The 16,116-nt window shown below is 42.2% G+C and overlaps 1 protein-coding gene across 25 annotated transcripts in view; it reads left to right on the plus strand.

The window, feature by feature from the left end:
• CAMK2G (calcium/calmodulin dependent protein kinase II gamma) overlaps positions 1-16,116 on the plus strand; it is a 181,362-nt gene that overhangs the window by 98,194 nt on the left and 67,052 nt on the right. For all 25 annotated transcript variants that reach the window (XM_089510762.1, XM_089510769.1, XM_089510768.1 and 22 more), the window contains exons 4-6: positions 9,396-9,450; positions 10,314-10,379; positions 13,991-14,063. In XM_089510762.1, the coding sequence (XP_089366888.1) occupies positions 9,396-9,450; positions 10,314-10,379; positions 13,991-14,063 (194 nt within the window). The remainder of the gene's footprint in view (positions 1-9,395; positions 9,451-10,313; positions 10,380-13,990; positions 14,064-16,116) is intronic.

The following is a 16,116-nucleotide window of genomic DNA, read 5'->3' on the forward strand; positions in this document are numbered from 1 at the left end:
CACAGTGTCCTGTTCACTAACCATCCTTATGTCACCAGCTACCACTCCTGTGAACCCTGCCATTAGCTGTTCAAGCAGATGATTTATGAAGGATTATTTGTATTACACTCGCTAATGCTTTCTAATAGCAAACTTTTAATTAAAAAGAAAGACTTTCTGGAAGCAGTCTCAGCAGCTGCAGCAAAAATTCTCCACATTTTAATATAATTAGGAAAAGGCTGGGGGTAGGAAGCTAAGCTGCCCTTGACAGTTGTAGCTCTGCATTTAACTCCTACTGGGAACCTGCATCATGGTATTTTATAAGTGAGAGTGGCAATGGATTGCTGCTCAACCTGTTGTTGAAGAAGTGGTGGGGCAGTTCCCAGCCTTTCCATGTGTGTTCTAGCTCTTTTGGGATAATGAGCAGTTGGGAGAAAATGGTGAGTGGGTGGCATCCATCTGTTTCAATTTATGTATCAGTTGCATTGCTGCAGATGATCACATTTGCTTTGCCTTCTGTCAGGCTGTGTGTATTCTATATTTGTTGTGATAATATAACCTTAATGCTGATTGTAGTATTTTGGGGAGGGAGGGAAACAAGTTGGAGCAATCATTCTCATTGTATTTCTTTTATCACCACTTATTTTGCAACTGAGTTCAGTAGGGTAGCTACCTCCCTTCACCCCCCCAGCTATAGTGGTGGCAGCGAGAGAACCATTAATGATACTCTGTGAGATGCAGATGCTTCCTAATGGCTGCCTGGCATATGCCCAGAGATGAGGTTAATGTTGCTGACTCTGGGTACCTGGCATTTATTCAGAGTGTCTCGTTGCAGAAGGATTCCCCAGAGTAATTTGGAGGCTGCAGCACATAAGTCTTCTTTTAAACCAGAAAAGAATGCTGGAGTTACTGCACAAAGGATTTGAGATGCCCATTGCAAGAATGCCTTTGGCTGTGCATATCATCACTTGTAGTTTCACTTAACCCAAATGTTTCAGAGAGACTGCAGTACTACTAAAATCTGGGGCATGTGACAGAGACTTCTTGAACTTCAAGGTTGTATTTGTAAGAATTAGAAGAGGACACATTGAAACTAAGGTGGAGATAACAGAGGAATATTTGAGATGGAAGCAGGTTATCAGGCCTTGTTCTAATTGAGCAATAACAGAGTACATAATGAGTGTACTAAATGGGGTTTATTTTATTACTTATAGTATGGTTTCATTCTCCTGTGGCTCAAATACAGTTAAAAGCACTAACACTACCATTTCAGGAAGCCAAAGGTATGTCTGCCCTTTGCATGAATAAATAACCTTTACAAAGTCAAAAGGTCCCTTTGGCTGTTTGTCAGGGATTGCTTCCAGAGGGGTCAGGCGAGTTTGCTGGAGCAGAGTGGGGATAGATGGTGATGACTGGTTTGGATCATTTTGTCTGATACAGGAAATATTACCCATAGTCTTAACTGGCTTTGCTTATTTTCAATAAATTCTTCACAAAGCCAGAATTGGATTCATAATACCATGGTGTCATCCTATTCATTGGATTATTTATGTTACTACACAAGAGCTGCATCCACACTGCAGAAATAATCCAGTTTGATCCCACTTTAACTGCCATGGCTCATTGCTATGCAATTCTGTAAAATGTAAACATTTAGCCTTCTCTGTCAGAGAGCTTGGGTGCCACAACAAACTACAATTTCTGCAGTGCAGATGCAGCCAACATTTTTTGTTTTTGCTTTTGCTTTCTGCTATATTTTATTTATACCAGTTCAAAAAAAAATTACCAATAAAGAACGTGGTGGTGGTGGTGTCTACCTTCAATGTACGGTGACCCTAAGGCGAACCTATACAGGGTTTTTCTGGAGCTAAGTATGTGACTCAGTCATCCAGTAGGTTTCCATGACTGAATGGGGAATGGAACCCTGGTTTCCAGAGTTGTCATCCAATGCTCAAACCACTGCACTATGCTGGCTTTCAAGTTAACATACCTCACTTGAAATGTATACTTTTGGATTTCACAAAATCCTCATATATTAGAACTAAAGTATTAACTGAATGTTGTAAACCTCATATTATAGGAAAGGACCATAGACATGTACAGTCAGCCCTTCTTATACGCGGATTTCCTTCCGCGGATTTGAGCATCCGCGGAAGGCAAACCCGGAAGTTGTCGCCAATGGCGGCGCACGTGCACGCGTGCCGCCATTGGGGACAAAAGTCCCTATCTTACCCTCCCCTTTCCTTCCCTCCCTTCCTGCCTCCCTCCTTCCCTCCCTCCCTTTCCCCACTTACCTTTTTCATCGCCGCCGCCGCCACCTTGGCCTCCAAGTCGCCGTTACCGGCGGTGGCGGCGAGGAGGCATGGTCCTTGGCCTCTGCGGGAAGGCCGGGCGGTGCTGGAGGCCAAAGGGCCTCTAGGCAGCCACCCGGCCCTTCTGCGAAGGCTGCATCTGCAAGGAGGCCAGCCTGGAGACCAGGCTTCGGCCTCCTTGTGGCTGCCCCCTCCGCAAAAGGGCCGGGTGGCTGCCTGGAGGCCCTTTGGCCTCCAGCGCCGCCCGGCTTTCTCGCGGAGGCAGCGGTGAGGCCGGGCTGCAGGGAAGGCTTTGGCCTCTTTGCAGCTGCTGCTGCTGCTTCCACAAAAGGGCCAGGTAGTCACCTGGCCCTTCGACGGAGGTGGCAGCGAAGAAGTGGAGCCGCCGCCCGGCCTTGGCCTCACCGCTGCCTCCTGGCCCTTTTGCTGAGGGGGCAGCCACGAGGAGGCCGAAGCTTGGGCCATGCCTTCTCGCTGCCACCGCCGCTGCCGGTAACAGCGACTCGGAGGCCAAGGTGGCGGCGGCGGCGATGAAAAAGGTAAGTGGGGAAAAAGGTAAGAGGGTAAGCTAGGGACTTTTGTCCCCAATGGCGGCGCGCGTGCATGCGCGCCGCCATTGGGGACAATAGGGATTTGAGCATACGCGGAATTTGGTATATGTGGGGGGGTCCGGAACGGATCCCCCGCGTATACCAAGGGCGCACTGTATTTAAAATTTAAATTATAGCTTTCACAGGATTGCTGAAAGAAAACCATGAAATGAATTTGAAACAAGTCAGCTTGGGTCCTCCCCGCAAAAAACTTCTTTCAGTCTTCTTATTTTGGCCATTCTCCACATTTTCATGAACCAGTGTTTCTAAGTAAGAAGGTTGGAAGTTCACTACTTGCTTACCATAATTTTGGTGGCCAGAGAAAGGTTCCATAACATCTTGAGATGTTCTGCATGTGTGGTCTCTTCAAAGTAAACTCATATAGTTAATGGATATAATAGCACTTCATATCTAACTTTTGTGTTCCAAGGAATAAAGAACTTTCTTCCAGCAAACAGCAGCTTGCCCACATTCAGACATGTTCACCAGATATTGAAGAAATTCGCATTGAGCATGAATGCTTCCATGTGTTACAGTCTTTCCTCTAGCAAGCTCAAAATGGTACATGGGTTTTCCACTCCATACTTTATCCTCATTGCAACCTTGTGAGGTCCATCAGGCTGAGAGGGAATGACTAGACTAAGGTCACCCAGTGAGTTTCACAACTTACTGAAGCTCCCTATTCTAAATATCAACTCTATCCCACACTTCCCAACCTTTATTTTCCAAGGAGTATAGAACAAACACATACTTTCATTGGTTGCTCCTGGCTATAATTCTGTAGCCATCCATTTAATCCCTTATAGTCATTTTAGGAAAAGGTAAGAGAGAGACTAAAAATAAATGCTCAAACATTTTACTCACTGGAAGGGACTCCAGTCTCTCAGTAAGTTTGATGTCTCTAGCTATATGTTCCTTTCTATAATGGTGCACAGGTCTTACAGATACAGCTGCACTATCAGATAAAGGCATTATCTGGCAGTTATATTTTCATAATAAAATGCATAAACTCTGGCACAAAACTTGCCCCTTTCACAATTGCTGTAAAATGAGCTAACTGAGTGGTTAACTACAACCCCTAAATCTCTTTCCTAGATAGCATTGGTAGTGTTAACGCATATGTCAATTTGTAATCATTTTAATCATTTAGTGTGTTCATCCACTTTGAAGAGTTCTTTTGAAAGTTCTCCAGGCTGACCTTTCTGCAGTTGGAACAAGCTTTGCTTTAGTGAGGAATGCTTATTCTCTGCTCCTATTGAATTGCGGCCATGGTTGTAAATATCGGATATACTTGACTATAAGTCGACTTCATGTATAAGTTGAAGGCAAGTTTTGGGGCCAAAATTATGGATTTTAACCCATGAATAGTTGAGGGTAAAACGTAGGGGCATGTAACAAAGGATCTAAATGATGGAGCAAAGGAAAACAATGCCAAAGAACTTACAAAATTCCAACAGACATAACTGTTTGTGCTCACACTAAATCCTGGATGGATAAGAGAATAGAGAGAAGCCAGTGCTTCCAGGATATATAATACTCTTCCCTGTCACCAGGGGATAGTTCCTGTTTTTTTTAAAATAAGAGTTAAGGTACAATACTTACATTTACCTGTGGATAAGTTGACTAAGGTTTTTTGGGGGTCAATTTTTTGACTTAAATTTCTAGACTTATACATGAATGTATACAGTAGTTCTTAAAATACCATTGTTGTTCCTGTGAAATTGTGGAAAATAGTCTCTTCTGATGTTCCTCTCCATATGCTGCTGTATAGCATTGCGACAGGCACTCCTCCACCCAGATGTAATGGACATACAGTGCTACCTCGGGTTACGAAATTAATTCGTTCCGCGGCGCCATTCGTAACCCGATACATTTCGCAACCCGAAAAGGCTTTCCGTTAGCGCTGGAAAGCCGCTAGCCGTGCTTCGCATTTAAATTTCGCGCCGAAATGAATTTCGTAACCCGAAAAATCTTTCGTTACCCGGAACAGTTTTTTCCAATCTAACTTTTTCGTACCCCGGAAATTTCGTAACGCGATCAATTCGTATCCCGGGGTACCACTGTATTCCTATTTGAATAGGACATGCAGGTAACCTTTATGCTCAGGATCTCTTTGGCAAAGTTTTCTACACTTTTATTAACCAAAGAAGGCAGACATTACTAAATTACCAGAAACAAGGAAATAAATAAAAAGACACATGCCTTTATTTCATTTTCAGCCATCATTTTAAATCTGTAAATTAAAAAAAAAAATTTTTTTTTAAATGAAAGTTGTAAAATAAGTGTAAAGTTAACTGGCAGTTTCAGCAGATGGTCAGAATGTTAAAAAGCAAGGAACTGATTAATTCTGGGTAAGTATCCATTAGCACAGGGGTAGGCAACCTGCGGCCCGTGGGCCGGATGCGGCCCGGCAAGGCCTTGGGACCGGCCCCAGTCCGGTCCTGCCGCCGATTGCCGCCGGGGCCTTTGGCCTATCGCGCGCAGGGGCAAGGGGGGCAATTGTCTATAGACGCCTCAGAAACATGCATTTATATTAACATTTTTTAAAAAAAATCAGCATTTTTTTTTTTGCGTGTCCTCCACTTTTTTAAAAAAAGTGTCCACCATTTGAAAATGTTATCCTACATTTGTCCCGGTTTATTTATTTATTTAATTTTTTAAAAAAATTATTTAATTATTTATTTTTTTACTTCGGCCCCCCAGTTGTCTGAGGGACAGCAACCCGGCCCCCGGCTCAAAAGGGTTGCCTACCCCTGCATTAGCAGAAGGCTTTCTGATGTCATTTGGGTTTTAATTTAATATTATCTTGCTGGAAAGAGGATTCAGGGCAGGAAGGTCTGCAGCAATAAAACACACACGAGCAAGAGAAGTGTAACCTGTTGTAAGTCCACAGTGCAGAAATGCTCTCAGGATTAACACTGCATTAGTTCAGCATGCCAAAGAAGATAAAATAACTGCAGGAGTATTAAAAGGACTTCATATACATTTTCAGCAAATATCCTGACAGTCCTGCAAGGTTGGTCAGTCTTTTTAACTTTAATATGATTCTGAGGTTTGCCTTTGCTCACATATTGAATTCATAATAGAGGTAAGACTTCCAGTAGGTCTTCAGACTGTGTTTCACTTAGCTATTCTGTTACATGTTCTCCGAAAGAGATGAACAAACATTCAGGAAGGAAGTTATGATATGGGTCTTTACACAACTTCCCTTTCCCTGCCACAGTGTTTGTCTGCCTTTCTCTCTCTCTCTCTCTCCCCTTTTCTAACACTGGTTTTACTTTTTCATGTTCATGTTTGCTTTTGGTGCACTATAGTCAATCAGGACAGTTGGTGTGTTTAGTTAATTTTTAGTAAGCTAAAAAAAACTTAATTAGGTTTACATTACAAGATGATTTTAAAAATGATTATGTTTGTATTAAATTTCTATTTAAGTTCAAGTGAAAATCCTGCACTATCAGAATGAAGCTGTGATTTTTTTCCTTCCCATCCCTTTCCCCCCTTGTTTTTTTGGTCTTTACGTCTCATGGATTTCAAGTGTTTCTGCAACTTTCTGATGTCTTCCAGAATGTATAGATATAAGAAGTTTCTGGCTTCAGTAATATAGATTATCATGTTTAGAAATAGGATGGAGGGGATGGGGGAGATCAGTTACTGAGACTGATGAGTTCAAGAGTTCTATGCCACCAGTTCTGCTCTTGAGGTTTGAATCTTGTGCCTAAAAAGGGTAATTGAAGGACTGGCAAAAAGCAAGAAAGCATTTTTCAGAAATCCAACAGAACTGGGATCTAAGTAAAGAAACACCTGTGAAATGTAAAGTTTGTTTAAAAAAATAAAATAAAACAAAAGTATTGAGTTGTCCCATTAAAAAAATTGTAACTGAATTAATAACTTAATTGATTTTATTAGTTAGTTGATATCATTAACCAGTAGGATACCTTACTAATTGAAGTGGTGGTGACTCACAAATAGATGTTGCACTTTCCTTCCTTGGACAATGAAAAAGTGATATTCCTGCACATTCCTTTCTGTGTTAACCCTAAAGAGTCCAGTTCTTTATGTCCCCTACCTCTAGTAGTATTAGTTGCAGTTGTAGTTGTTAACTGCCTTCAAGTCACCTTCGACCAATGATGACCTTATGAATGAAAGACCTCCAAGTCACCCGATTCTCAACTGCCCTGCTCAGCTTTTGCAGATTCATGGCTGTGGCCTTCCTTTTAGGATACTCCAATATGTGGCTTAATTTTGCAGTTTATCACACTAGGGAGATCCCAAAAAAACCCACCGCAAATGTGAGAAGTTTATCAGACAATGTTGCAGTTAAAGTGAAATAACGCGAAGTTAAACCAAACGCAAAGCAGAGAGAACCGGAACTTCCTGGAAATAAAAAGCTACCGGTTTTCTTTGCTTTATCTCTGGTTTAACTTCATGTTACTTCACGTTGGGGGTCATTATGTGTGATAAACTTCCCACATTTGTGGTTTTTTTAAAAAATTGAATCTAGTTTAAATCCCGTTTTACCACACACTGGAACGGCAACAATGGTGCCAGATGTTCCCATTCCATTCCTGATCCGTCCCAGAGGAGGGAATTTTCAGGAACACCTCTGAACAGTTCCCGAAAATCGCCTCCTCTGAGATGGATCGGGAACGGAATGGGAACGTCCGGTGGCAGCAGTGTTCCGGCGTGCAGTAAAATGCATCCTTGGCCCTCTTCCGTTCCCATCCCACTCCCTTTCGTTCCGCCCCCATCATGTCCCTGGGGGCAATGCGATAAGCTTATATGTCTCACTCACTTTTACATGGAACCTAATCCAGCTTCTATATTTCTCTTGACCTTTGGAGTCCTAGCATCCCCATCTTGCCTTGCTCAAGCAGTGTCAGAAATCAGCAGTTACTTGAGCAGAGAGTAACAGGACCTATATACTTTGCTGGCTTGCTCTGACTATGACAGAAATGCAAAGTTTTCTCTTCTTTCTGAATTTCCATTTTCATTCTCCCTTTGTGCTGACCTTTGCATTAGTCTTGTGCCTCCACTTCTGTGCTACCATGCCACCTATTTTTAGCCCCATGTTACAGACAGTGACAGTTGAAGGGGGAAATTGATTGAGGTTACTGGGGGGGGGGGGTTCAAGGGGGTTTGGGTGTTAGTAAGGTGCAAGTGATAATAGCTGTGATAATGTGGGCACAGTGATCAGCAGCATGGCACTGGGGAGAGAGGTTTTAGACTTCCCATCATATCATTTTCCTCATTTAAATTGTTCATGTTGGTGGTGGTATATGCCTTCAAGTCATTTCTGACTTATGTCACTATTTGCAGTATAAAGGGAAATGTATAATTATCATAGTGGCTTTGGAAAATAACAGGGAAATAGTACAGTGGAAGGGGGGACCCTCCCTCATCCCTGTTAAGAGTGAGAGAAACAAAAGGACTCAAGAGAGCCTTGGTGATGGGTTCTAGCTTGTTATCCACTTAGGGGCTTGACAGACTGCACCAAAGGGGCGGCCAGTAGCTGCCCTTTCCCTAGCTGGATCAGTGCCACAGCTATCTCACACCACAGCTCCGATCCGGCCTTTTGAGGGCGCAAAAAGGAGGCACAAAAAAGCGGGTCCTTTGCATCCTCAAAAGGGCGCCATAGCTACCGTGGCACAGATATATGGTGCTCCTTTGGGGCTGCGTCACTTGAACACAGCACCAGAGGCTTGCCATGACACTGTGCGCTGTCTGGAGAGGTGCATGGCATCAAGATGCCCTGGGGGGCGGAGTTGGGCGTGTATCATCAGGACACTACGTCCCGACTCTGCCCCCAGGCTGGCCTTTCAGGCCAGTCTGTAAAGATCCTTAATGTCCTAAGATTGCATCATGTGATCCAAGTCTAATCCCTATTAGCCTATAAACTTGAAAACCAGCATGGTGTAATGGTTTGAGCTTTGGACTATAATCCACTGGGTGACCTTCAGTGAGTCACACTCTCCTGTGATAAGGTCACCATAAGTCAGAAACAACTTGAAGACATGCAACAACAACAACTGCAAACTTCATGAAGCTGCTGCTTTCTTAGTCTTGGCTTCCCATTTAAAATATGGTAAGTTTCTTAACATCCTTAGTAAACCATAAGTTGTTTAGTATGATTATGACTTTTGAATACTATTAAGAGGGGCATCTCAAGCTATCTAACTTGGCAGGGAGCACCAGCTGATGGCACCAGCACCACTCCATGGACCATCACTTTGAGTAGCACTGTTCTAAAGAACTACCTGAGCCCTTGTGGTTTAGTAATTATTATTAACCTAGTAGCAATTTTCTATAGCAGCAATGCATATTGGAAGGATAAAGCTATTAAAGAAGCAACAACAACTGCTTGGTTTTAGAAAGGGGAGACTCCCACTAGGGCAGCCTCCCAAAAGCTTTGGTGGTGGTTTTCCATTGGTGTTGGCCTAGATCTCAAGGGTTTAAATTTTGCCTCTCTTGCCTTGTTCCTGAGTCTCTTGATTCTATCTCTCTTTGTTGTTTTTAGTGCGGCTCCATGAGAGTATTTCAGAAGAAGGTTTCCACTACCTCGTCTTCGATCTGTAAGTGTTTTCTATTTGGCTTTGATCCTTCATCACTGACACAAATGTGTGGGTTGTAGAAAGAGTTGCTAAATAAAACATGTTTTTGGAATTGTTCTGCTTTCTCCTTCCATTCTGTTCTTTCAAACCTCTCTGCATAGCAGTATCAGTCAATATGCTCAGGGCTATGTCTTTTAAATTCAAAGCAAAACAAAAATAAAGTTAGGTAAATCTTATACAAGAAATGCTGAATTCTGTAGCCTGTATAAATTACATATCAAGATCTGTCTAATTTCTCTTGTTTTGCTTATCTTTTATAATGTTTACCATCTACCTCCTTTTATAGACTGAAAAAAATCTTCATGTCATTCTTCCTGTTCCTAAACATCGACATATTTGCAGAAACTGAAATTTATTTTTTCCGTTTCCTACAGCCATCTGCGTAGGCTACATTTTAGGTGGCTTTCCAGACCACATTCTTACAATGTCACTGTGTTTCTTGGATAACATTGGCTTTCAGTTGAAATCAAAAACTTTTGCCTACAATGAGAAGGAATAGCTGGCAATTTCAGCCAAGCAAAATATCTCAACTTGGCTTAAAACTGAAAGTATACACCAAGAAATACATTATTTATTTTATTTTATGCTATATTATGGCCTCTGAATTGTTTTTAATTCATTTTTACTTTATGCCTCTTCTTCTATCAAGCAGTCTCAACAGCTGTTCTTAGCACTTGAACTTCTCTTATGTGTGAGTTAAATCTTTTTCAATATTGCTTTTTAAAGGAAAGTCTGATGAAGTGGAATCTTCTAAGTCTTTTCAGCAGGAGGTTTGATTTCTGAGTGTGGATGTTTTTATCCTCATATCTTGCATTTGGTTTCAGGGTCACCGGTGGGGAACTCTTTGAAGATATTGTTGCCAGGGAATACTACAGTGAAGCTGATGCCAGGTAATAAAATGTACCCTGAAATGCCTTATGATTTGGATTGGCCACACTGGGTTTTGCTCATTTTTTCTGGAGTTGAGAATTGTAAAATATAGGGGCTTTCTACACGGACATTTGGGACGTCCTCCGGACATCCCATTTTAAAAAAGGGGCGTCTCTTTTAGACGCCCCATGGTCTAGTACGGACTCCGTCCGTACAAGATGGCGGCGCCCCTTCTACATGGGCGCCGCCATCTTTACGCATCGGACGCACAGCGTCCAGACGCGTCGCGCCGCTGCTGACGTAGCGAGCGCGCCCCTGGCGCCTCGCTACGTCGCAAACGCGACGCAAAAAGAAGCTCCATTTTGGAGCTTCTTTTTTCGGTCCGCGCGGGAGTCGGGCCGTTTGAAGGCTCCGGCTCCCCCGCGGACCTTCTGGCGGCGGTGCCAGACCGCTGCAAAGCGGCGGTCTGTACCCCGCCTATAATAATAAATAATAAATAAAGTTTTTATTTATATCCCGCACCTTCCTTCGATCAGGGCGGCTTACAGTATAAAATTTCAAACAACAATACATACAATAAAATCCAAAATACATCACATATAAACAATAATAAAAAATACAGGCAAAAAAGCCCCAAAGCCCTTCCTCTTGGCCACGTATTTTCATTGGACACCCTATTAAATGCAGCTTACCCTGTACCATTCCCCCCCCCCCAATTTGCCCCTGTTTCCAAGCCAAGTGAGAATCACAAGCCCCTCCAAATTATGTTGGACTGTAACTCCCAGCATCCCTCCCCATTAGCTACCCTGACTAAAGCTGCTGGGATTGGAAGTCCAGCGACATCTGGAGGTCTGCATGCTTCCCATCCCTGCCTTAAGAGAAGTGAATGCTTTGGTGTTCTATAGTTTGAATTTCTATCACTTTATCAGTAGCCTCAAACCTTTACTACCACATGATTTCTTTTTAGAAGATTTACTGTGACTTGCATTTTCTGTATCTACACTTCTGCTATGAAATTGGCAAGGTTCACAGTTGCTTGCATAAAACAAATCTAAGAGCATCTCAGTGCAGCCAAAAAGCACGAAGGTGTTCAGCATGGCAAAGTGTAGTTTAAAAGGGAAGTAAACCTACCTTTCTAACAAGCCTTATCTTTGCTTTGTGGCTTTTCCACCTTAACCTGTGCAGACTTCTCCCTCACCTGGATTCTGGGACTCATTGATATGTCACTTATGTAACATTTCTAGAAAGGTGCAGCAGAATACTACTCAATTCTTATCAAACAATGGTTGAAAGGAATCGAAAGTCAGATCAATTCACATATCCCTTACCTCCCCTCATTGCAAAACTGAATAATTTGAGTAACAGAGTAATCTGCAGTCATGATGCAGTTGCAGAAGAGCAGTTGTACCACACTGTAGTATTAGCAGAGCTTCTAAGTTCTGCTGATTTATAGATTTCCTTCAAATCCTATCAAGTAAGCAAGCAGTTCATGCGCAGTGGTGACTTCAAGAAATGGGAAATGCCATCAATATGACAAAAGCAGGTGGTAGTCTTTATAGTGAGAGGGAATGCTGTCAGTAAGTTCTGCTAAATATGTGTGAATGAGAGGAATATCTGGCTGTGACTTTAATGGCCAAGGAAAGGTGTCAGCTTACTAAAGGAAGCTCAGTTATTTCCGTTTTTCTGTAGTCACAGCTCTATGGGACATGCCAGAATCCATGCTCACTGTCCCCCTTTCTTGGCTTCATTGTGAACTATTTGGAGGAAAATCCTCCATTCTACCAATTGTACATCTGCGTCAGTTGGAAGGAATCTGACAGTAAAAGGGGCAAAGATTTCAGTGTATCAGGCTACTTATGTGAAAGCAGTCTATCCCAGACTTGTATTTTACTCCAGAGTGGGTTTTTTAAAAAAGAGCTGATAACCACCTTTGTACCCCTTCCACCCTCCAGTGACTTGTTGGGGAGTAAGGAGGGTAAAGGAAGTCAGATGCCTTAGGCTTTGAGGGTGGAGAGAATGAATTCATGCTAATGTCCCTAGCTGACCGTTTTCTACACTGACTTTTCCCTTCTCCAACTTGGACAGGTCTAATATTGCCCTGCTTGACTCATTGCTAGCTTGTCCCTCAGCTGCATAGAGCTGCATTCCAGAGCAGTCTGAGAGAGCGAGCAAGTGAGAGTGGAGTTTGTGCCAATCTGACCTTCCCTGGGACTCATTGCGCTTTTGCCATTTTTGGCCAGAAAGTCTCCTGCTGTGGATTTGGCTCTCTTCTAGTTGTTGTACAGATTTTTCTTTTCTTGTTCTGGGATTGAAGAGATAGTCACAGAGTGGCTTACACTGCCAGCCCCTTTAGTTGGGTGGTGGAGAGTGACATGCCTTGTACTTTCCCAGAGTACAGCCTCTGTCCTCAGTACTTAAAAGGAGTATATGCTTCTTGCTTTACCAGCTGGTTTCCTCTGTGTATTCTGCTACATCCGCTATTACCTTCAAGGAATTCTTTTCTTTCAGTCTTTCTCCCAGAGTTGCTATATTTATTGTATACATTATAGCATTCTTTGTGAGAATAAAAAGGTGGATTTCCTTTTTTGAAAAGAAAAAGAAAAAAAGCAAGTTTGCCACACACATCCCTCTTTCTGCCCTAAGCAAAAGGATTTGTACTCTGATGGGGCTGACCTCTCTGCCTCCTTCAGTGTCAAATTACCATGGGAGGGTTTAAAGCCTGAAGACTTCCCAGGTGTCTTGCTGGTGCTGTTAAGATGCAAACTCCTTTGTACATCAGATAAACTTTCTTGTGTGCTGTGAGTCTCTTACGTGCCAGCTGCTGTGTTTGCTTCGTTCCAAGTGCCTGGAAACCTCTATCAGGTTGATGAGCTTTCCCAGAAATCTCTATGTGTGTTGCCTTGCACACACGCAGTGTGGGTGTAGTGTTGTCCTGACATGAGAAGTGTAAATGACAAGTTGCTCCGCTTTCTGCAGTATTACTGCAGAAAGAAAGAAATGAAGGCAGCAGATTTTCCCAGAGCTTGCAGGAAGCATACTGAGTGTGTGCTGCTTGAAGATGGAAATAAGGGAGCTAAAAATGCAGGCTAAGTGGGCTTCATACTTAAAAGGTGCCCAACCCCTCTGTGCAGACGCATCATCATTGTAATGTGCTTGCATTTGTTGCTACTAAAAGCTTTCCATCCTGGCAGCTTCCCAGTCTGACTGTTACAGGGGAGGAGGCTGTTTTTTGATTAAAGCATCAATAGAGCCTTGCCAAATGGAGGCCAGTGCAACTTCCCACTCACACTTTTGTGGGGTGTATGGGTCTCTCCTTTGGGGTCCTGTGAGGGGATGACTGAAGTGAAAGCACTGTGGTGTTTCCAAGCACTTCTGAGAAAAAGTGGATTGAAAGGCAAAAAATGATGCTATGATCTACACCATCTAGAATAGCATAGGTACATAAAAGTAGATCCATCTGAAGTGTCTCTTATTTGCTAACAGCATTTTATATACTATTGAAACTTGAATCTACTGACCTTGTTTTAAGTGTGTGCATTGTCTAATGTGTGGGGAGCCTTGAGAGAGAAGTATATTACATATTCAAGAAATAAATACACTAATGAATAACATTTTCCCTCCTATTCTGCAGCCACTGCATTCACCAGATTTTGGAGAGCGTCAATCATATTCATCAACATGATATTGTACACAGGGACTTAAAGGTAATATTCACTTTCAGTGGAAGTATGTTTTGAGGCTTTGGTTGGTGGAAGTAGAGGCTGAAATCTTATTGATGCATTGTGCCAGAGTAAATACACTGGCATAAGAAATGGAGGTGGTACTAATGCCCTAGTAACTGACAGTTACACTAATGCAGTGCTTTGAAAGGATTCTGTTAAGAGGCTGAAAGAAGACTGTCACATAGGCCTGTTACAGACTGCCAAAATAAAGCTGCTTCAGGTCTCTTTGGAGGCATGCTATTTAAATGATGCATGAGTCCTAAGAGTCCGGAAGTCGCGCCAAAGCCACACTCCGTTCCTAAGCACTGGAGTCCAGCTTTGGTGCAGTTTCCGGATTCTTAGGATGCATGCATCATTTAAACAGCATACCTCCAAAGAGACCCGAAGCAGCTTTATTTTGGCAGTCTGGAACAGGCCATGATCTCTTTCTAACTATCATTATTTTGTTAGCCTTAGGAGGCTCCTCTGCATTATTATCTTTGTCCTCAATGATTTTTAATTTAATATGCTTCTCTCCTGCAAATGTTGCCATCACTCATAGAACCATACATTTTCCCATATTAACTCTGTGCTTGTCTTAGGAGTAGTTGTATTCTTTGTATTTGTGCCAGGGCATAACTTTATGTTTCAGCAGACAGCTTGAATCACCTCCAGGACTTGGCAATTATAAATGGTGTGCACACAGGCCATTGTGCATAAGTGTGAGCTCAGGTGCAGTGGCAATTTAGATGAGAGGAGGTTCTTTAAAAATTGCAGTAAAATGAGAGTGAAGCCAGTCTTGACAGTGCATCTGTCAAATACATGTCACAGGGGGGGAAAGTGAGTGCAGAGTGGATCTGTAAGTGCTGCAGGGATCTGAAGGCAAATGTACTTAGAGCAGAATCAACCTAAACAGAAAGGGGGGGGGGGTCTGCAGTGCAGGCATATGGTGTTGGAAGCTCCTTCATTTGCCTAGAGAGCCTGGCTGTGAACCATGCCATCTTATTATACCCATAGCATTCTTTATCAGACAGCTCCCCCCCCCCCCCGCCCCCGGCATCCATTATCCACTACATAATAGACCCAGGAATCTGTGAAGGAGAGCTTGTTTTTTGAGAAGCTTGAACAGGTTGGTTTTATATTTTAGTGGGATATCTGATAAAACTGTGGTAATATATTTGAGACTCAAGAAGTGTTTTGTTTTAAATATTAATAGACATCCTTTATGTATGTGACAAAATTTGTTTGCAAAACATTCCAGTGTAGCTATCAATATCTCATGCCTTTTCCTGGCAATTACTTATTCCAACTTTTGTTCCTGTAACCTGTGTTCCACACCATTCTGAAGTTTAGAAAATATCAAAATATTCAGATCCAAATCTGAATTGCAATTCCAAAGATGTTATATATACAATATGGATTATGTTACTGATTAGACAGATGTTAGGATTGTGACATAACTCTATGCAGCTATTTTGAGCCTGTTCATAAAGACTGTTGTCTATACTGTACTATGTTTTAGCAAATACAAAAAAAAACCTCCATTCATTTACATTTTTATTACTATCTCTTTATGTAGATGGAGGCAGGTTATTCACACCATAGATTTTTACATTTTTTTTTAAAAAAAGTCTTCACAATGATGAATATTTTATTTTCAGTCCTTTTCCAAATGATCCCTCACATGGGAGTTACCTTTATTACAGTAGTTTCACATTGGGTTGATGTTTTCATCAAGTTACCTGCTACCAGCCCACTATCACTTTTCAGGACCCCCTTGATGTGAGAGCCCCTTCAAATGTATATAGTCAGCCCTTCTTATACAGGGATTTTTTAATGCATGGATTCAAGCGTACATGGTTTGAAAATGTTCAAAAAAAGTTTCAAAAATGTTCAAAAAATTTCAAATATCAAACCTTGATTTTCCATTTTTTATAAGGGACACCATTTAGCTATGTCATTATATTTAATGGAACTTGAGTATCCACGGATTTTGTTATCCACGGGCATATTGGAACCAAACCCCAGCGTATAATAAGCGTCCACTGTATATGGA

This window comes from Sceloporus occidentalis, unplaced genomic scaffold (assembly GCF_023333645.1).
Source record: "Sceloporus occidentalis isolate IW3139 unplaced genomic scaffold, rSceOcc1.0.p SCAF_2, whole genome shotgun sequence".
Lineage (NCBI taxonomy): Eukaryota > Metazoa > Chordata > Lepidosauria > Squamata > Phrynosomatidae > Sceloporus > Sceloporus occidentalis.